General features: G+C 38.4%; 1 protein-coding gene across 1 annotated transcript in view; it reads left to right on the top strand.

The window, feature by feature from the left end:
* Positions 1–22,815, top strand: part of hmg20b (high mobility group 20B) — a 37,178-nt gene extending 14,363 nt beyond the window's left edge. Inside the window, exons 4-10 of the mRNA XM_060846233.1 lie at positions 264–473; positions 6,684–6,804; positions 9,505–9,542; positions 10,705–10,783; positions 12,313–12,528; positions 20,018–20,150; positions 22,609–22,815. Coding sequence (XP_060702216.1) covers positions 264–473; positions 6,684–6,804; positions 9,505–9,542; positions 10,705–10,783; positions 12,313–12,528; positions 20,018–20,150; positions 22,609–22,621 — 810 coding nt within the window. The 3' untranslated portion in view covers positions 22,622–22,815. The remainder of the gene's footprint in view (positions 1–263; positions 474–6,683; positions 6,805–9,504; positions 9,543–10,704; positions 10,784–12,312; positions 12,529–20,017; positions 20,151–22,608) is intronic.
* The last annotated feature ends 288 nt before the right edge of the window (positions 22,816–23,103 follow it).

Here is a 23,103-nt window from a genome sequence, read left to right as displayed (position 1 = left end):
ATACACCTAATCTTGTCATTGGTGTTAATGAATACAGATTTGGATTGTTAAATTTTTGAAATTGGATTCATATTTTTCTAAGCTAGGGTAGGTCAATGCAAATATCTTAATGCCAATATTGTTATACAAACTGATGAGTATGTACTAGTCTAATCTCTTGCATGCAAACTGAGTGTATAGTGTAGTGTTTCTGATTTGTTCTTTTATTCACTGTTGTCGTCAGTTTGTTGTTTACAGTATACTGGCTTCTGTTTGTTACACAGCAACGTGTAGTGAAAAAACGGGGCTGGCCAAAAGGAAAGAAAAGGAAGAAAGTTTTACCCAATGGTCCGAAAGCACCTGTAACTGGGTACGTCCGATTTCTCAATGAGCGTCGAGAGCAAATTCGCATGCAGCATCCAGACTTGCCATTCCCAGAAATCACACGCATGCTTGGAAATGAATGGAGCAAACTTCCTGCTTTAGAAAAGCAGGTATGTTTTATTTATATATTTTTCATGGTCCTTTTAGAGATTGAAAATTACTCGCTTATTACTCTGCTCTACAACTGTTGAGAGAGCAAGACAAGTAATGGCTAAAGTCCCTGAATGACTTTGATTTACATGTGGAGAGGCAGGGACTGATTATGTATAGTCAGCATGGCTTTGTGTAAGGGAAATTAAGTCTCAAACTTGATTGAGTTTTTTGAAGAAATAATCAAAAAGATTGATAAGGGCAGAGTGGTAGACACGGACTTTAGTAAAGCCTTTGACAAGGTTCTGCGTGATAGACTGATTAGTAATGTTAAATCACATGGGATTTTGGGAGAGCTTGCCAATTGGATACAAAATTGGCTTGACAGTAGGACCCAGAGGGTGATGGTGGAGGGATTTTTTGGGCTTGAGGCCTGTGACCAGTGATGTTCCACAGGAACCCGTACTAGGTCTACTTTTGTATGTCGTTTATATAAACGATTTGGAAGAGAATGTAGGAGACGTGATTAGTAAATTTGTAAATAACACCAAAATTGGTGGACAATGAAAAAGGTTATTTGAGATTACAAAGGGATCTTGATCAATTGGTCAATGGACAGATGGAGTTTAATTTGGATAAATGTGAAGTATTGCATTTTTGGTAAAACAAAGACAAGATTTATGCAATTAAAAGTAGAGCTCTGGGTAATGTTGTAGAACAGAGAGACTTAGAGGATCTGGCACATAATTCTTTGTAATTTGTGTCATGTGTAGACAGGGTGGTGAGGAAGGCATTTAGAACAATTGTCCTTCATTGCTCAGATGGGAGAGAGGGGACAACTCTTTTTAAATACAGTGCAGTTCATACATGGAATGAACTGCCAGAGAAAGTATTAGAATTTAAGACAGTTTGATAAGTACATGAAAGGTTTGGAGGATGTGGGTCAAATGCAGGCAAGTGGGAGTGGTTTGATTTGGTTTAGGAACATGGCACTGAAAGCTCTGTTGGACTGAAAGCTCTGTTTCCATGCTGTTAAGACTCTGTGACTTGGTAAAGGATTGAGCAAAAGGCTTTGAAAGTATCTTTTGATAATTCAGAAATGGACATTCCCTGATGATTTCCATTTGCATCTCCTCTGATATTGAATTCGTATGTGCCAAAAGCAGCAAGACTGTTATAAAATTCTTGTGGCACAGCAGTAGTGTTTCTACTTCTGAACCAGAAGGCCTAAGTGAAAGTCTCAGCTGCTCCCAGAAATGTGTCAAAGCATGTCTGAATTAGTTAATTTTAAAAATATTTCTGACAACGTTCAGGCACTGCTAAGTGGCAAGTAATGTTTGTGCCAATTAAGTGCTAGTTAATGACCACCTGTCGTAAAGTCTAACCACTATTGCTTCTCAAGAACATATCACAGAATTTCTCCCAGCCCAAATGACACTTCTCATCCTTGGGGCTCATCATTTGGTCAAAAACCAGCCAGTCAAATACTATGGCTACAAAAGTGGGTTAGGGGCTGGTAATTCTCTCATCCATATTCCCCATACCTTGTTCATCATCTACAAGCAAGTGTGTGTTGGATTATTCCTCCCTTGACGGGATGAATGCAACTTCAACAATACTTAGAATGCTTGATGCCAGCTAGGACAAAGCAACCATTTAATTGACCCTTACATCACTTGTGTACGTGGTTTGTTTGTTTACATTCTACCTAAGTATGACATGCGGCAGCAATTTTCCCAAGTTTCTTTACTACCAGCTCTGAAACCTGTGAAATGTACCATCTAGAAAGGCTAGTTAGCAGGTACATAGGAACACTACTCCTGCCTGACTTGGAAATATGTCATCATTTTAGGACTATGACCCAGCAACAATGAAGCATAGCACTCATGGCACTCACTGACTATAGTTGTTGAAGCGGGTGACTTACCTCCATGTACCCAAGGGAATCATGATAGCCAATAAGTACTACTATTGACAGCAATGCCAGGAACAAATTTGAAATAATTGTGATTGGAAATGACTAAAAATCACAAGAAATTAGGCAAAATTTTGTGAAAATCACATTTTTAAAATTATGTTTTATTTTTGATTGTGGGCTAAAGTAGAAAAGGATTATGTTAAAAGGAAGGACTGTGAAAAGAGTTACTGCACTTTGGAGAACAAGTACTGGAACTCATTGAGCTATTTGCCAGTTGATTTGAATATAGTAGGGGAGAGAGATAAAATGATATGAGATGGTGGTGGGGGGGTGGGGTGGTGTACTTTGTGAGATTTGGTCAGCTATAGATTGCTAATTGTGTAGTTGTGGCTGCTTGTAGATGCCAAAGATATCAACGTCTCAACCTTGGTTCCTGGGCAACGGAGTGGCTAGCAATTGTCAATGATATAGGAGAGGACATTCTCCAGACTGGGAGAAGTGAAGTCTGCCTCTACCCCAAAATAACTCAAATTTGGACGCAGTCTCTTGTTTATTACCCTTTGCTGTAAACAATTGCCTCTGACCAGTAACTGTGAAACTGAACAACTAATTATAAGTCCCATGTGTCTTTGGCAAAGAACTGAAAGAACCTGCAAGAAAGGTAATTGGAGACAGAAGGTCTTGGGAAGAAAAACAAACTCCTCAGCAAAGCCAATAGACTGGTGCTATTAAATTGTGATTCCCAATGCTTTTTTTGGTGTCTGTGTCTTTCTGTGTCTGTGTCTGTGTCTGTGTCTGTGTCTGTGTCTGTGTCTGTGTCTGTGTCTGTGTCTGTGTCTGTGTCTGTGTCTGTGTCTGTGTCTGTGTCTGTGTCTGTGTCTGTGTCTGTGTCTGTGTCTGTGTCTGTGTCTGTGTCTTTAAAGGTGGTTAGAATTTTGGACTAATAGAGTTGGATGTTATTAGTTCATAATTTTGTTCCCCAGCAGCTAGATTTGGATGTGAGCATAAGAGGTACAGTTAGTAAGTTTGCAGATGACACCAAAATTGGAGGTGTAGTGGACAGGGTGGGGCTGTTTTCCCTGGAGCATCGGAGGCTGAGGGGTGACCTTATGGAGGTTTACAAAATTATGAGGGGCGTGAATAGGAAAAATAGACAAAATCTTTTCCCTGGGGTCGGGGAGTCCAGAACGAGAGGGCATAGGTTTAGGTGAGAGGGGAAAGATATAAAAGAGACCTAAGGGGCAACTTTTTCATGCAGAGAGTGGTACATGTATGGAATGAGCTGCCAGAGGATGTGGCAGAGGCTGGTACAAGTGCAACATTTAAGAGGCGTTTGGATGGGTATAAGAGTAGGAAGGGTTTGGAGGGATGTGGGCCGGGTGCTGGCAAGTGGGACTAGATTGGGTTGGGATATCTGGTCGTCGTGGACAGGTTGGACCGAAGGGTCTGTTTCCATGCTGTACATCTCTGACTCTATTTGGATTAAACAGGAGTTCTTGTTAGATATAGAAAGCTGGCCTGTGTTTTCAGTTGATCTGAGCCCATCAAGTAAATCTGGGACTTGGAGTATTTTGATTAAACCTTTACCTTTTGTGATAATTTCTGGAATAGAGGGGCTTTAGAATTAGTGCACTTTTCCATTCGGTTGTGACAATTTCAAAATTTCTGTTTAATTTTAAGCACTTCAGAATTACAAGATTTGAATCTAAAGCAACTTTTAAAATAAAATTTTGGTTTAATCCATTTTCAGCAGACCAGCCAGCCCATTACTAATTGCTTTACCCACAATTTATATCTTCACAGATATCTTTCTTCATACTGTAGAACATAGAAAGGTACAGCACAGAACAGGCCTTTTGGTCCATGGTGTTGTGCTGAGGATTATTCCTAATCGAAAATAAAATAACCTAACTTACACACCCCTCCTTCACTGCCGTCCATGTGCATGTCAAACAGTCGCTTAAATGTCTCTAATGACTCTACTTCCACCACCACCACTGGCAACGCATTCCATGCATTCAAAACTCTGTGTCAAGAATCTACCTCTGACATCTCCTCTATACCTTCCTCCTAACACCTTAAAACGATGAAGCCCGTGCCAATCAATCCTGCCTGGGAAATAGTCTCTGGCTATTGACGCTATCCATGCCTCTCATTACCTTGTGCACCTCGATTAGGTCACTTCTCTTCCTCCTTCTCTCCAGAGAGAAAATTCAGAGCCTAGTCAGAAAATTCTTCGTTAGACAAGTCTTCCAGGCCAGGCAGTATCCTGGTAAACCTTCTTTGTATCCTCTCCAAAGCTTCTGTCTCTTTCCTATAATAGGGAGACTAGAACTGGACACAATATTCCAAGTGTGGTCTCACCAGGGTTTTGTAGAGCTGCAGCAAAACCTTGTGGCTCTTAAACTCGATTCCCCTGTTAATGAAAGCCAGAACACCATATGCTTTCTTAACAGCCCTATCCACTTGGGTGGCAACTTTGAGGGATCTATATACTTGAACACAAAGCTCCCTCTGTTCCTCCACACTGTCCAGAATCCTGTCTTTAATCCTATATTCAGCATTCAAGTTCACCCTTCCAAAATACATCACTTCGCATTTATCCAGGTTTAAGTCCATCTGTCATTTCTCATCCTGTCTATGCCACACTGCAGCCTGCAATAGCCCTCTATACTATCAACGGTACCTCCAACCTTTTGTGTCATTGGAAAATTTACTAACCCACCCCATAACCACCTCATCCATCATTTACGAAAACTACAAAGAGCAGAGACCCAGAAACAGAACCCTGCAGGACATCACTTACCACTGACCTCCAGGCAGAACACTTTCCATCTTCAACCACTTTCTGCCTTCTGTCAGCCAACCAATTCTGCATCCAGACAGCCAAATCCCCTCTATCTCATATTTCCTGACTTTATGAATGAGCCTACCATGGGCAACATTATCAAATGCCTTGCTGAAGTCCATATTTGCCACATCCACTCCTCGACCTTTGTCGACCTGTCTCGTCACCTCCTCAAAGAACTCAATAAGATTTGAGGCATGACTTGCCCCTCTCAAAACCATGCTCACTGCCTTTAATCACGCTGTGCTTTTCCAAGTAGTCATAAATCCTATCCCTCAGAATTCTTTCCAAAATCTTGCTGACCACAGTAAGACTGACTGATTTTCCTTTTACCCTTCTTGAAAAGAGGAACAGCCTTCGCCTCACTCCAATCCTTTGGTATGACTCCTGTGGAGATTGAGGAAGCAAAGATCTTCGCCAACAGCTTAGCAACCTCCTTTCTAGCTTCCTGGAGCTACCTAGGATAAATCTCGTCTGGCCCTGGGGACTTACCAGTCTTAATGTTTGCACATCAGCTTCATCAATCTTGATCTGTTCAAGCCTATTTCCCAGCCCCTCAAAGTTCTCATTCCCAACAAGATCCCTTTCCTTCATGAAAACTGAAGCAAAAAACTCATTTAGGGTTTCCCCAATCTGCTCAGACTCCATGCACAAGTTCTCTATGCTATCCCTGCCCAGCCCTACCTTCTTCCTGCTCATTCTCTTATTCCTCACATATATCTAAAATGCCTTTGGGTTCTCACCTTCCCACCAGGTCTTTCTCATGCCCCCTCCTAGCTCTCCGCAGTCCATTTCTAAGCTCCTTTCTAGTAAGCCTGTAATCCTCTAAAACTGTGCTAGATCCTTGCTTCCTCCACCTTATGTAAGCTGCCTTCTTGCTTTTGACGAGAAGCTCCCCTGTTCTCATCATCCAAGGTTCCTTAATCTTACCCCTTCTTGCCTATCTGAGAGGAACAAACTCTTTTTGCTTTTTGCAAAGATCTGTACTTTATTTATATGTTCCTCGCTCCTGATCCTCGCAGAAGAAAGTGCCTAATCCTACTGTGCTGTTCTTTTATGCTTTCCTCAAAAAATTTGATTTGTCATAAGTAAGACTTTCACTTGTAACACTGTTCCCAGAATGACTACACTGAAGACCAGGGCCATAATTTTATAATGTTTGCTATATTTGTTATGATCTTGGATAGAGAGTTTAAGAGAATATGATTTTTGTCCATATAGACGTGACAGGAAATGTTTCAGTTTTTACATGTTGTTCTAGAAACACTGTTTATTGTCCTGAATACCAGACGTGCGTCACAAATGGAAATTTCAAGTTTGAGAGCGAACCTTGTGAAGCCTGGTACAACATATTATGCTGATTAAGGTCACAATGAATGATTGCAGGCATAAACTTAATGCACATGATGCCACTGACACTTATTCACCCAACAGTTGAAAACTTTTATTTAATCCAATATTTAGCATTATTTGGACGAAGCGGAAAAGGACAAACAACAGTACCTGAAGGAACTTAAAGAATTTCAGCAAACCGAGGCCTATAAACTGAGTACAGAAAAAATCCAGGAGAAGAAACTAAAGAAGGGTAAGAACTGGTTTGGAGAACACAAAACTGTAAACTAACACTGCTGAAACATACTGAAGATCTTTGTTTAAACAATAATTTTCATACTTGCTAATTTTCCCTTTTTGGTGATTTTAATATTCAGAAGTCAGTTTCTTTTAATACTTAAAATGATAATTTATGTGAGTCCATTGAATGGATGCCCACATTCCTCCTCATCCTCCTCCTCTACCATATCAGCCACTGCTAGGTTCTAGTACTGAAATTTGGTGTTTTTGGTGGGCATAATATAGAGCTGGGAGGTGAAAATATGTTAAAGGAGGGGCGCATTTCAAAAAAAAATGAATGAACGGAGGGAGAGTTTACTTTTGAGGGAGGATGGTAATGGTGACTTTGAGGGAATTGGATGGTGCTTGAAGGAGCTATTTACAGGTTAAGAGTGCAAATAAACATTGGAGCACTGTGGGATTGGAGACAGGAATAAGGCGATGGAAACAAGATGTTTAATAGCTGAAAATGTGTTGCTGGAAAAGCGCAGCAGGTCAGGCAGCATCCAAGGAACAGGAGATTCGACGTTTTGGGCATAAGCCCTTCTTCAGGGCTCATTCCTGAAGACGGGCTTATGCCCGAAACGTCGAATTTCCTGTTCCTTGGATGCTGCCTGACCTGCTGCGCTTTTCCAGCAACACATTTTCAGCTCTGATCTCCAGCATCTGCTGACCTCACTTTCTCCACAGGATGTTTAATAGTCAGGAGTTAAACAAAAGCAGGAGGTGAAAGTAATAGGAAGAGACTTTGGACAAAATGAAGGGAAACTATTGCTGGGAACCCGAATAACTACATGGACGGTCTTTATTTTATGATTTTAAAAAAACTTGAGCTCTTCGTATTTAGTGTTAAAAGATATTTGGAGTTTTGAGGAAACGGAATTGAAAAGGCACTCAGTTATGCCGAAGAGGATTTTTTTACCAGTTGAATCTTCATGGAATAAAAGATTTTGATTATGGGGAGTGAGGCACAATAAAATATTTGAGTAGCTTTTAGATTTACTTCTAATTCGTCAATGAAGGAAAGTAAGTTCATGAGGTATGATGCTGACAGTGAAATTTTCTTTCTATTGATTGATATTATTGAGAATCTTTTACCCTTCATAAAGGTGTATTGAACTAAATCTCGACTGTCCCTATCCTAACTTGCACCAAATCCTGTTTACCTTTTCATTACCTTTCTTTATCACAGAATATGATCACCATTGGTTGAGCCAGAATTCATTCCTAATGGCCCTTGAAACGGTGATTACCTCCTTGAATTCAACTGTCCATTGTAGAATTTATCCACCTAGAGTACTGTTAGGAAATGAGTCTCAGGGTTTTGACCCTGCATCAATGAAGGAATAGCAATGTTTTCCAAATCATGATGGGTGGTGCTTTGATGGAAATTGCAGGTAGTGGTGCTCCTATACAAAGAGTCCGAGAGATGTACAGTACTGAAACAGACCCTTCAGTCTAACTCGTCCATGCCGACCGGATATCGAAATCTAATCTCGTCCAATTTGCCAGCAATTGGCCAATATACCTCTTAAACCCTGCATATTCATTTACTCATCCAGGTGCCTTTTTAAATGTTGCGATCGTACCAGCCTCATCGCTTCCTCTGGCAGCTCAGTCCACACACGCACCGCCCTCTGTGTGGAAAACGTTGCACCTTGGATCCCTTTTACATCTTTCCCCTCTCACCCTAAGCCTATGCCCTCTATTTCTGGGCTCCTCCAGGGAAAAGACTTTGTCTATTTATCCTATCCATGCCCCTCATGATTTTATAAACTTCTGAGGTCACCCCTCAGCCTCTGGCGCTCCAGGGAAAACAGCCCCAGCTAATTAGCCTCTGCCTATAGCTCAAATCCTCCAACCCTGGCAACATCCCTGTAAACCTTTTCTGAACACTTTCAAGTTTCATAACATCCGATAGGAAGGAAACTAGAATTATGTGATATTCCAAAAGTGGCCTATCCTCTGATGTTGCCCTTCTAGATGGTATCAATTTTGTTCAATGAGTTACTGCAGTGCATCTTGTAAGCTGCCACTGTGCATTCCTTCATGTTGAAAATGGTGGATGAGGTGCCAGTCAAATGACTGCTTTGTACTGGATGATGTCAAGCTTCTTGTGTTGTTTGTAATACTCTCCAGGTAAACAGACAGTATTGTGTCACATTTGTGACTCCAGCCTTGGAAATAATGAGCAGGCATTGGAGAGACAGGAGATGAGTTCCTAGCTGCAGAATTCTTTACCTTTTGTGCTGTTGTAGCCACCGTATTTACATAGTTTCTAGTCAGTGGTAATCCAACAATGTTGATACTGGGGGCTTCAGCAATGGTATTGTCATGGAATATCAAAGACATGTGATTAGATTCATTCTTGTTTGGGATGGTTCTTCTGTTCTGCAAATGTTACTTACCCCTTGTACTTGCTGACCTGCTTTAGGTCCTAATGTAGCGTATCTCAATTGTAAAATTCTCAGTGTTATTTTGCAGTTGTAACTCCTATCTACTATTTTTTCTTTTAATGTACTGTATTTTTGACCAAGCTTTTAATCAGCTTCCCTAATAATCATCTGACTTTGTTTGATTTCTCTCCTGAGATGTTCTATTTTAAAGCTGTTATGTAATGCAAATGGAAGTTTTAAATTGAAAGATAACTAACAGTTTTGCTATTTCATTTTAGAAGAGCTGTGGCCAGGAGTTAATGGTCCAGTCCCCAAGGTGTGTGGTCATGTGATTTTTTTTATTAACAACTGCATTGTATATCGCCAAACTACTTGGACGAAGCGTTACTCTATTCATTCTAAGGAAAATCTTGTTCTATGATGTGAATAATTTGTCAATTTAGAACTACATATTTTCACATTTAATGAAGTAATAGCTTGGCAGGTCATTGTTAATACTCCACTTTATGTTGAATGAAAGCACTGCTCTTCGCTTTGGTCTATGAGTGGAAAACCTTTTTGTCTGTCTACTGTTTCAAAAACTTTCATAATTTCAGACTGCTGTTAATTCATCCCCTTGGCCTCTCTTTTTAAGAGAATGGAGATGCTGTCTCTGCATTTTTTCTTTATAGCTTCAACTCGCAATTCTGATATTATAGTAAATATTTTCTGTATTCTCTTCACCTCTACATCCATTTTATGCTGTTCTGACCAGAAAACTGTATGGAGTCCTCCAAGTGTGGTCTAACCAAGAATAATATAAGTTTAGCATAGCTTGTCTACTTTTAAATTACTTCCCTCTAGCAATCAACCCTACCAGTGGTTTTGCTTCTGTTTTTGGCCTTGTTAATCTTTGAGTGATTAGTGTATGTTTACTTCCAGATTTTTTCCCTTTTTAATCCCCTTTTAGATTTATCTTTTCTAAGTAATGTGTAACTTATTTTTCTTAATAAAATGTGATGCCTTTGGGTATCCACTATTGTAATACATTTGTCAATTATATGCCTATTTTATACATTTATTAGTTTCATCTTGTGATTTGTTATGCTTTCCTTCAGCACTGACCATCTTTTCTCGAATTGATATTGTCTGCAAATTTAGAGATTGTGTTGTTGATTCCAAAATCTGAAATGCTTTCTTCAAGAAATTGTGAATGAGTAACTTCATCAGTAATCCTGGTTGGGCCACAGTTTTTTAGACTCTGCCACTTTGAAGCTATCTTTTCCTCCTCCTTTTGTTTTATTCAGCTATGCTTTCTGCCTCTTTTTTTTTCCCTGACTATGCTTGCTCTGACCTTTATTCATTAATTGACTATGAATTTATGATCATGAATGAATAAATGACCTTTAATTGGAATCTAGATAAATTATTTGCTTCTGCACTATCCTTGTCTAAGTGAGGCTGGTTAGTGTTTCATTTGTCTATCTTTTGTAATTCAGGCAGCTGATGATTCACCAGACAGATTTTCCATGTTTGACACCCCCATTTTTACAGAGGAATTCCTTGACCAGACCAAAGGTATTCTGATTCTGTTTGATTTTTCCTGCTGATTGGCAGTTTTGTTCAGTGGATAGATGTGATGTGTAGTACAGTGTCAAGACTTTCAGACCATGGTGATCTCTGGTCTGGTGTCTGATCTAGATGCCCTGTCTCTTTGGATAATGAGGTAACCATCATCAGTTTCTATTCTTACTTGACAGAAAGGGCAACTGACAGAACTTGGCAACAATGATAAGTGTTTGGGCTAATATAATAAATAAGGAATTTGGGACTCAATCTAACTATGATTTAAGCATTATTCAAAACAAAATAGTTGAAGTTATTATTAGACATTAAATAGTTATAGAAACATTGATCATTCCCAAGAGTGTAAAGTCAGAATATAAATGGACGTTGTCTCAATTTGTATGTAATGGATGAGGAAAGGATTGTGTTCTCTGTCAATTGGGAATCATGATTATATCCACTTGCCATGCTAATTAATATAATGAAGACTAATTAATTGAGCTACCTAATGACTTAAACACATAAGTCAGTTCCTTTCTTAAATTGGGCATAAAACAAGTTGTGGGGGTGAAGGAGCAGTCTTGTTGCATAATAGTACTGCCCCTTCCTCTGGGCCAGAAAGTCAGAGTTCAAATTCCCCTTGCTCTGGACATGTCATAATATGTTCAAACAAAACTAAACAAATTAAGGAAACCAAACAGTTTTTGCGAAACAAAATAAATGTAGCAATTAAAATATGTAATCTCAGATAATATACCTTGCAACTTGCATAATGCTGTTATTTGGCATTGACTTTGATGATTCATGCCTTAATGACTCCTATTTTAGGTTTAAAATTTTAATTACTTTGATACAAAGCATTAACGAGTGAAATTACATCTGAAGGAGCTGTACAATGTTGGCTTACTTTCATGGGGAAGAAAGTTTGATAACAAAGTATTTAAATTATTTCAGTAATTAATATCTCATTTCACCAATCCCCTCAGCTTGTCACTGGATCAGCTGCAGGAAGTAAGCTATAAATTCCCACATGGTAAAATGTTCATGCAAGGTACTGAATGCAGTTGATATCTTTATGTTGGTGATTGAGAAGATGAGTTACCTATCTGTAGCATGTATTTTTTTTCCTAGTTATGTTTCTGTGCTTATAGATCCCTTTCAGAGCAGCATAGGTTATCTATTTTGTTGCCATTAGTGTGATTTTTGGACTGATCAGACATCCCCTGTGCATGTTAGTTTCCAAACATTGATATCTTTGATCCATTTTTAGTTGAATGCATGTTCTATGCTTTTGACTTTTGTATGCTTCAGGATTTTTTGAACAGTAAAATCTCAAAAAAGAATGTCCACCTTTGTCAAGGGACTGATCACACTAATTAATTTGAGTGTTTGTTTGTGTTGCCACAGTACTTTCTCCTTTAAAAAGTAGAATAAACAGTTACTACACCTTTCAAATTGAGGAAATTCTGACTACTATGAACTTGTCACTTTTTTTTAAACAAGCACTTAAATTTAACTGAGCTTTTCTTTCTCTTTTCAAGCTCGTGAATCAGAATTACGAAAATTAAGAAAGTCAAATGTGGAATTTGAAGAGCAGAATGTTATCTTACAAAAACACATAGAGACTATGAATAATGCCAAAGAGAAACTCGAGCAGGAGTTGGCATTGGAAGAGAGGCAAACACTGACCTTGCAGCATCAGCTCCAGGCAGTACGCCAGGCCCTTACCACCAGCTTTGCTTCAATTCCCATTCCAGGTGAGAATAGAAAATAGTTTAAAGAAAGTAGTAATTGAAGCATCCTCAAAGTTGTGCAGATATAATTTCCAGGCCATTTTGAACAACTGGCATAGCTCATAGTGTACATATGTATTGTAATTTCCTTGTTGTAATTATGTTTCTGACATGACTCCCATAGCCGTTCAACCATTGCATTGTACTCACCTGTGATGAGTTCTGGTCATTACATTCTTTTGCAGATATTACTTTCCCTGTCAAAACACTGTTATACTCCCAGGTGAAGGGAGATGGATGATTCATTTTCGGATCTCAGTCAGTTGGGTTTTGACTGTTCCAAATGTGCTATCTTGAGGTACTTACCTTAAGGAAAAAAGAGAATCTTGAGGGAGAGTGGTGACTAAATGGAGTCTTTTCACCTTTGGAACAGTCAAAACTCAACTGACTGAGGTCTGAAAATGGATCACCCATCTCCCTTCACTTGGAAATCTAACATTGGTTAGATAGGGAAAGTAATGGATTGGTTGGACCGAAGGGTCTGTTTCTATGCTGTATGAATCTATGATTCTACAAGAAGGGTGACCTTCCTACAGAAGACCTCACTAATGTCCTACATAATTAAATCATGACATCCCAATTCCTATACTCAATATTCTGATCAATAAGCAAGTATACCAAACACCCTTTTCACTATCCTATCTACCTGCAACTCCACTTTCAAGAAACTCTGCACCTGTACCCCTAGGTCTTTGTCCAGCAATTCTCCCAAGGCTCCTACCATGAACTGTAAAAGACCTGCCCTGATTTGCTTTTCCAAAATGTAGCATCTCAATTTATCTAAATTAAACTCCATCTGCAACTCCTCCCCACAAAAAATTCAAGATCCTGTTGTACTCTTAGATAATCTTCCTCACTATTCACTCCATCACCAATTTTAATGTCACCTCCAAATTTACTAACAATTCCTCCAGTGTGCACGTCCTAATCATTTGACAATGACACAATCAGGTGACTTAAAGATCCATTTACTATTTTGAAAGCTGTTCAGAGAAACTAAGTGTTTAAGGTGAATTTAGAGTTTGGCTGTCGGGTTGGTGAGAGAGGGGTAATGGTGCCAAGTTGTGGATGAGTGGCTGGGTTGAGGAAGATCGGGGGAGCTTCAGCAGTGAGCCTGCCCAGGGTAAAGTCACATCTGGTGGGGTGTTGGGTCAGTTATGGGTGGTGAGTCAGGGTTCAGTTTAATAGTTACTGAGGTGTTAGAGTAGGTTTTGGTCCTCAGATTAATTTAAGACAGCTGATCGGCAAAGATGAGTTGGACAAAATGGTCTGTTTCAGTCTGAGTACAGCACTTAAACTGAAAAAGGAGAAGTGGTTACTAATGGAGGTATGCTCCATGCTTCATGTGACCACTTGAAATTGTCCATGCTGATTTAGGTGAGAATACTGTTGACCAGAAAATTTTCAGGGAGAACTCATCTTAAGGAATGTGCCTTTTTGTCCAAACAGGATTGAAATAAGGTTTTCGTATCTTGTCAGAAAATCTGGGCCATTGTTGTTGACAGTAAATCTGAATGATGGGTGCAATGATTTCTGAAGTGAAATATGAAAAAAATACATTTAATCAGAAAAGTAGAAACACCAAAATGCCAGTAAACACCAAGTCACAGAGACAAGTGACTATTAAATAAGATAAAAATCCTGTGCGATTGCAAGTTAGGTCATGGGTTGGATAAGCAAATTACTGCAATAAATTTTCTTTTGCACCAGATAGAAGTAGACCTTTTATTCGAAATAATAAAAGGAGACTTTGACGATCTGACAAATAATTTGTAATAAATCGGGTAGGGAAGAATACAAAGCGTTGCAAAGAGGTTGCATTGAAATGGAACTGGGTCAGATGCAAGGTTTTTCTAAGTTGGCCATAGAATCTGGAATTGGATCATACACCGCGAGTGCAGACTTGTTACAAACATTGAAAAGTGAGCAGGTAAGGCCCTGGCTTTGGTGGACAGTTTACAAAAATGTGGCTCGCATATGAGCAGATATGCTTCTTGTTCAATAGTCTCCCAGAATTCTTTTGATTGCCTGCTGGTCATTTGTGAGGAAAAGGTTTTGTAGATTTTTAGCTTTCTTAAATTGCCCCTGGACTGTTCATTTATTTTTTTTAAATTAAATGTTTTTCTTTGCCTTTCCTGGAAAATTAAGTGGCTGCTATTGGAGGAGTTAGAGAATTCATGATGCTCATAAGAACCTAACAATTAGGAACAGGTGTAGGCAATTGAGCCCCTTGAGTCTGCTGTGTAATTCAATATGATCATGGTTGATCTCATCTCAGCTCTCACTCTGGAGCGGGGTATGGGTTGTGGGAGGCTTTAGCAATGCTGCAGGTCCCTTATACACAAATGTGAGTATGCTCAGAAACAAACCAAGAAACCGAGAGAGAGAGAGCAAGTCAGGCAGAGTGAGTGAGGAAAAAGGAAATTTAAAACTCCGAGCACAGAGCAGAGGCATTGAATCAATTAACTGAATATTCAGTTATCTGAACGAAATAATGCCAGCCCATCTCATTCGGATAATCGAGGTTCCTCTGTATATGTATATTGATAAGCATCTACAATTATTGCCATGCCTTTCTTGCAAGTTCCCAATATTTCCTAGTTTATACTATGTCCCACTGAGAAACAATAGATTGCATATTTCCCTTGCTATTTCTTCTATCTGGATTGATTCTATTTTTTGATCTCTAGTGCCTATATCATTCCTTTTATTTTCTGGTAACAGTCAGCCTCATTGCTCACCTGTGCTCCTACCTTCTCCTTGAACTTTGATTTTCTGATATTCCAAACAACTGAACCACCACTTCTGTTATTTATATTCAAGCCCTATCTGCAGCGTTTGTGATTTACCAGGACCACAGTCCCCACAAGATTAGGCAGCCTATCTTGTTCCCAGTACTGGTCTCAATACCCATGAATTCAAACCCATTTCTCCCGCACCAATCTTTCAGCCCCACATTTAAGTCTTTATTCTTATTGCCCCTGTGCCAATTATCTTATGGCTGAGGTAGCAATCTGGCAATTACCACCTTTTTGGTTCTGCTTTTAGGTTAGCCCCTACCTGCTCATATTCACTCAATGAAACCTCTTTCCTTGTTCTACCTATACTGTTGGTGCCTATGTGGACCACAACAACTGGATCTTCCCCTCCCATTCCATGTTCCTTTGCAGCCCAAATAAGACATCCTGAAACATGTCACCGGGTAGACAACAGAGCCTTTAGGCCTTTCCACAGAGAACAGAGTCTGTGCCCCTAACCTTACTATCCAAGTTTACCACTGCATTTCTCTTTTTTTTGTCCCACTTGATGGTGCCTTGTACGACTGTCAGTTTGCCCATCCTGCCTATAGATCCCGCTCTCATTCACACAACGGTAAGATTGTGAACCTGCTGGATGAAGGACAAGAGCTGAGGCTCCTGCAACACTACCTGCTGGATCCATCTACCTGCCTCACTCATTGTCACACTCTCCTGTCTCTGACCACAGACTGAATTAAAGGTAGTTTACTAATGTCTCGATGTCCAAAGTTCAGACTATAGTTCATCAATTCTGAGTCAGACTTCCTTGAGCAAGCAACAATGAACTTAAGGTTTTCCAATGATGTCACTGTTTATTTCACACTAAGGTGAGCTCCTCCCCAGTAGCTCTCTTCCCTTCTCTTATAACACTGGGTCCACTTCTCTCAATGCTGTTTTTCTGTCTAAGGCCATTCTCTGTTCCACTGCAGCTTTGACTTGGCAGGTTCACCACTCTCCATGCTGTTTCATGCTCTGAAGCATGACCATATGCATCCGGGTTGACAGATGAAACGTAACTTCTCATGTGATTGTAAAGCTGTCTAATGTCAACTATCTCCCTAATTGTACCAGGACTGATCATACACACAATAGAAAGTAACACCAAAGTCCCAAAAAAAGCAGCTTTATTTTCAAAAGTTATGCCTTAGCAGCTTTATAAATGTGAAAAGTAGGCAGTTACCATGAAATATTGCTTTCCACTAAAGTATACTTTGTATGCACAAGACCAGTCATTAAGGAAGTGATTAAGCTATTTAAATAACAGAACTAAATATTGTGTGACACAACATGTTACATTGTCCATCTATAATGTAGAAGCAAAAGGCTTTCTTTGATTATGCTCTAATATTGTTTACACAGCAGACATTCACTTTAATTTAAGTAGTTTATCACAACGGAGTTCAATATCCAATTTGATCTGAGTATTAGGATATTAATGCCGGTGGTATTTTTGTTCAGTGGTCAAAAAAAAGTAATAAAATGGAGTCCCACTGTCTAAAGTACCCTTTAAAAATTCAAGGTTTCTTCTTAAATGACTAACTGAAAAACCATTACCAGATTAAACCATTACCAGATTACCACCATTTAAGCAATACACTATAGTAGGATGTGGGTTCAGATGCCAGACTTCACTCATGACCACACCACAGTAACAAATACCTGCCTGCTCCTGGCCCATAACCCTCCGAACCCCTCCTATTCATGTATCAATCCAAATGTCTTTTAAATTGTACCTGCATCCACCACTTCCTTGGGAAATTCATTTCCACACACAAAGCACCCACTATGCAAAAACATTTGCCTCTTATGTCTTTTTTAAAAAATCTCTCTCAGCTTAAAAATATGCTCCCTAGTCTTGAAATTCCACATTTAGAATGGATAGTAGTTGTCTTTTCCCTATCTATATCTCATTATTTTATGAACTTCTATCAGTTCGCCTCTCAACGTCCTACGCTCCAGTGAAAAACGGTCCAATGAAAATAGATGCGTAGAAATTACAAATAAGAAAGGAAACATCATTTTGATGGGATTGTACTACAGTCCCCCAATAGTAAGAGATAAATGGAGAAACAAATCTGTAGGGAGATCTCCGATATATGTAAGCATAATAAGTATAATATATAAACATGTAAGTAATAATAGAGGATTTTAATTTTCCAAACATTGAGGGCTATCATAGTGTTCAAGGTTTGGATGGTGAAGAATTTGTCAAATGAGTTCAAGAAAACTTTCTTTTTCAATGTGTGGATCCTCCTAATAGAGAAGGAGCAAAACTAGACCTTCTTTTGGTCAACAAGGCAAAGCAGGTGACTGAAGTAAAAGTGGGGGAATGCTTTGGGTTTAGCGATTTGTAATTCTATTAGTTTCAAAAGGGTTATGGAAAAGGATAAGCCTTCCATAAAAGTTAAAGTTCTTAATTGGACCAATTTTTAATGCCATGAGATAAAGACTTTCAAAAGTTGATTGGAGTAGACTGTTCACAGGTAAAACGATGTCTGAGAAGTGGGAGGCGATCAAGAGTGTGCTGAAGAGAGTTCAGAGGCATTTTGTTCCTATTATTAAAGCGTGAGGCTGGTAAGATGAAGGAATAATGGATGAATAAAAATATTGAGGTTCTCGTCAAAAATAAAAGAAAATCGTATTTTAGATATAGACAAGTTGGTTCAATTGAGTCTTTTAATTAATATAAAGATTGTAGGGGCATTCTAAATAGAGAAATCAGGAAGACATAGAGGGGATGTGAGATAGCTGTGCTAGAAAAGGTCAAGGATAATCCCATGAGATTCTACAAATACATTTCAGATCAAGAGTAACTAGAGAGAGTGTAAGAACTCTTAAAGATCAAGGAGGTCATCTTTGTGCTGAACCCCAGGAGATGGGAGAGATACTAAATGAATATCTTTACTGTGGAGAAAGAAATGGAGTCTAGAGAATGCAGAGAGAGAGAGAGACTTTGATGTTTTAAAATCAGTTCACATTACAGAAGAGGAGGTTCAGGAGATCTGAGAGAATATAAAGTAAATAAATCTCTGGGACCTGATCTAATGTATTCCAGAACATTGTGGGAATAGGGAGGAAATTGAGACCCAATGAAGAAATGTTTGCATCATCTACAGTAAAGGGTGAAGTGCCTGGTGACTAGAAAGTGGCAAAGGTTATAGAGAGATAAAACCAGGAAACTATAGATCTGTAAGTCTGACTTCGGTTGTGGGTAAATTGTAGGAGGTGATTATAAAAGATTAGAATTTATGGACAGTTAGAGAGACAAAAAATTATTAGGGATAGTCAGCATGGTTTTCTGCAAGGAAAATCATGTATCTCAAACTTGATTGAGTTTTTTTTTGAGGAAGTTACCAAAAAGGTGGTTGATGACACAGCAGAAGACGCTGTTTATTTGGACTTTAGAAAAGCCTTTGACAAGATTCTGAATGGTAGACGGGTTAGTAAAGTTAGGTCATGTGGGATTCAAGGTGAGCTTGCCAATTGGATACATCATTGGCTTAACTGCAGGAGACAGGGAGAGAGAGAGAGAAATAGTGGAGGGTTCCTTTTCGGACTGGAGGCCTGTGACCAGGGATCTATTCTGGGTTGTCTTTTGTCATTTGTATAAATGATTTGGATGAGAATATGGAAGGCATGTTTTGTAAGTTTGTGGATGGATGACACCAAAGTTGGTGGCATAGTAGACAGTGAAGAAGGTTTTCTAAGATTACAAAGGGATCCGATCAAATGAGTCAATGGACTGAAAAATGGCAGATGGAGTTCAATCTGGATAAATGTAGGGTATTGCATTTTGTTATAAGAAACAAGGGTAGGGCTTATACAATTAATGGTAGGGCCTTGGGTAGTGTTGTAAAAACAGGGGGACCTATTGCTGAGATACATAATTCTTTAAAATTTTGTGTTGCATATAGACAGTGTGTTGAAAAAGGTGTTTGGCATGCCTTCATTGCTCAATCCTTTGAGTATAGAATTTGGGATGTTATGTTGAAGCTGTCCAGAACACAGGTGAGGCCTCTTTTGGAATAGTGTGTCCAGTTCTGGTTGTCCCGTTATAGGAAGGATATTATCACACTTGGGGACAGGGTTCAGGATTTATCAGGATGTTGCTGGTTATGGAAGATTTGAGTTATTAAGAAAGGCTGAGACTTTTTTCCAAAAGAATGTTGAGGGTACAGAAGCAATATTTTTATGGTGAGGGGAAAGATTTAAAAGGGACCTAAGGAGTAAGTAACTTTTTCAAGCAGAGGGTAGTGTGTGTATGAACAAGCTGCCAGAGAAGTGGGTGGAGGTGGGTAGAATGACAACAGTGTATCTCAATTGATACATCAATAGCGAGGGTTTAGAGGAACTGGACCAAATGGCGCCAGGTCGGATCGGGATATCTGGTCCACGTAGATGTATTGGGCTAAAGGGTCTGTTTTCATGCTGCATGACTGACTCTGCTGTAATGGCTATTTTATTGGAAAATCTGGACTAATGTTGCAGATTTGATATAACTTCATTTCGGATGTTCGTAACTACTAAACATGAAACTTTCAAAAAAGATGTAACGAGCAATGTTCTCTTCTATGACATCGGTGCATCTTTGTGGTATCTGTCCAAATCTGTTTGTTACTATTTTCACCCAGTCTGGTCCTTCTTTTTGTTACTAGGTACTGGAGAAACTCCAACAGAAGGAACACTTGATACATACATGGCTAAACTCCATAATATCATTGGGAGCAGTCCCATAGAATATGAAAAACTCGTTGGAAGGGTGCAGGAGATCATCAGCCAGCTGGATAGGTAAGGTTTGACAAATAACTTGGACACAACAAGGAAAATTACTTGTTTTTGAATGTAATTTTTAAGTCAAATAGAGGTTAACTAATAGCTATGTTTCAGCTTTAGTATTTGCTAGATTAACTTATTGTCACAAGTCTCTGGTAGGACATGGTGTTTGAGCTCACGTTAGGATAGGAAAGGAATTACTGTCTCAGGTTTCCATCCTTTATTGCTGTATAGCAAGAAATTTACATTTGTACATCGAAAAGAATAAAAATGCGCTTGATTATGTTTGCTCATGTGGGTGATATATCTAATACCATTTAAGTTATCAGGCAAATTCAGCCCTGTACTTCTAACTTACTGTAAATACTTTGCTTCTGTTTAATTAAAATTATGTAAATAAATCCGAATGCTAGCTGTGATCTAAGTTGTGGAGGTTAACAACATCGTATTTTTCAACCAAGATAGTTGATCTGTGGAGCACAGTATGTATAACGTCCTGTGCAAAATAACTCTGCAAAAGAATACATTGTTATATCAGTATCACGCTGTTTCTCTTTATGCCAGATATAGGGGTATAAGTTTTGAGCTGTGAGTCAATTGGTCTACCAGTCTGTATAAAATTTTAAATCTGTATGATAAAGATCAATGTACTATTCAACTTGGTCAAAACTAAACAATCCCATGGTATTTTTCTTTTGTATTGATTCAGTCTTCTGACAGGTGGTATCATCTGCAGTGAATCCAGTGTCCTTTTTAGACACATGTGCATGCATGGTCATGTTCTTTTATCACATGATTTTTTAAAAAAACTATCTGTGAGAGTTTGTATTGCAGTAAAACTTAACATTTATCGACGCTTGGTGACTTTTCAGTTGCCATTTTTGATTTACAATTTGATACTTTAACCCTGATCCCGGAACTTTTTTTTAAAACTATCCCATTATGGAGACTGCTGCCACATTTAGCCCAATCATACAATTCTTCAGAAATGTTATCTGTGTATATACTAATAAATTAAAAATGTTGTCTTTGCATACTTTTAGTCAGCTTTTTCTTTCCATTTTTAATTGTCTCCCCATGTTGGTGCAAACTATCTTATCTAAATTTGTTAGCCTGTAATTACATTCTCAGTGGAGGTGTTACCTTTCTGCCATTAATAGGAGGATGTCATTGCAACTCGATAAGTTTACATAGGCAGTTTCTATTTTAACTGCGAACATAGGTACAGAAAAGAAAAATAACATTATGACTTTGTAATGGGTGCATGCCCTTACTTCCTCATTTTTAACTCTACTTGAGCACAAGACTTCATTTGGTTTAGCTCCTGATGTGCAATTCCACAGAGGTCTATTAATAATGTACATGAAATTTTTTGTGTATAGCTTGCACATTCTGCAGCACTTTGCTCATTACAAATTGATAAAACTAGTTAGAAAACAGGATATACTTTGGTTCACCATGAGTAGCATTATGAAATATTGAAATCTTCGGACATAAACTCTTCCTCTTTAGTAATACATTATTTCCTGTAGTCTGGTATTTTCATCATATTTAAATTTTAAAAACGTCACCTTGAAACCACACAGCTCTCAATTTTCTTCATCAGCTGTAAAGCACCTGAGAAGGTGAAAAGCACCATTTTTTTTTCCTGATTTGGGTAATGTTCTGTCTATTACACTGTTGAGCAATAATAACATTTTTGGAATGGCTTGTGGTCCTTAGTTGAAATCCTGCATATTTTCAGCTGTCGGCTGGTTCTGCTGCCATTGCCATTAATTTATCATCTGCTTCACTGTTTCTTCCTCTTTCCATCTTTATTATCATAATTCCTTACCACCAAAGCAATTCCATCCTGACCTATACTTTCTCCCTTTTATTCATCCAACTGTAGGTGCAATTCCATTATGTTTGAAGGCAATTTACTACTTGCACATTGTGCTCCACGTTCTACTTTCTGATGAACTTTCATGCACTCACTACAATGAACAAAATCATCTGTCCAGCACAAAAACTGAGACTGACAGAAGCACAGATATAATAGTTACAGAACTACATGTGAGAAAATACCATACAAATTCTAAATTATTTTAACACTCCTTAATATACACATGGCATTGTAGCATTAAATGAGCAATATCTCACTCAAATGCTAGACAATGATGTTGTAGATGAAAGAAAATCACTGAAACATGTAGTTAGAGGTAATGGTCTGAAGTTGGCATAAGTAGAGGAATTCTGACTGCATATCTAATCTTGAAGTGATTGCTGACACTTGCAATCTAATGTGGAAAATTGCAGCTGCTCAATAACTCCCCAAAATAGAAATCTGAAACGTTTCTTGAATTTTAATTAAATTCAAATTGATGAGAATGATATTTGACTCAATTGCACCAGAATAATTTAGAAAATAGAAATTGTTTAGTGTTCTGACATTCAATTTGTGATTTTTATTTTCTTAAATTTTGCCTTTCAGTGATAAGTTATGAAGATGGAAAGAAATGTTTGTAAAAATGCAAAATAACCATATCCATGGTATTCCACCAGAGACTGCAACTTGTTGGATTTTTAAAATAGCTAGTTTCCACCATAGACTGTTGGTAAATTATGCAAAATATTAACATTTTAAGTATGCTTATGACTATTGCACGTATGTAGTGTACTGGTTTTAATAATCCTAAGATCTGATGGGATATTTCTGATTTGAAAGATATTGCTTTGTTTTGTATGCATGTTCATAATGTTTGAATACCTGTAATGTATGCTAAACTAGGATATGAATTGAATTATGTGCAAAGACAGAAACTTTAAACTATCACGAGTCAGGTGGTTCTATATATATATAATTATTTTCTGTTAGATTACTAAATAGTTGCTGGTATTTTGTACAACTGAAAGCTTCAGTGTTACATTTTTACTTGATGCAGTAATGATCTTACTGTCCATTTATCTTTAATGTTTTCAAACACTA

Source organism: Hemiscyllium ocellatum, chromosome 28 (assembly GCF_020745735.1).
Source record: "Hemiscyllium ocellatum isolate sHemOce1 chromosome 28, sHemOce1.pat.X.cur, whole genome shotgun sequence".
NCBI lineage: Eukaryota > Metazoa > Chordata > Chondrichthyes > Orectolobiformes > Hemiscylliidae > Hemiscyllium > Hemiscyllium ocellatum.
This window is presented reverse-complemented; position numbering and strand designations above follow the sequence as displayed.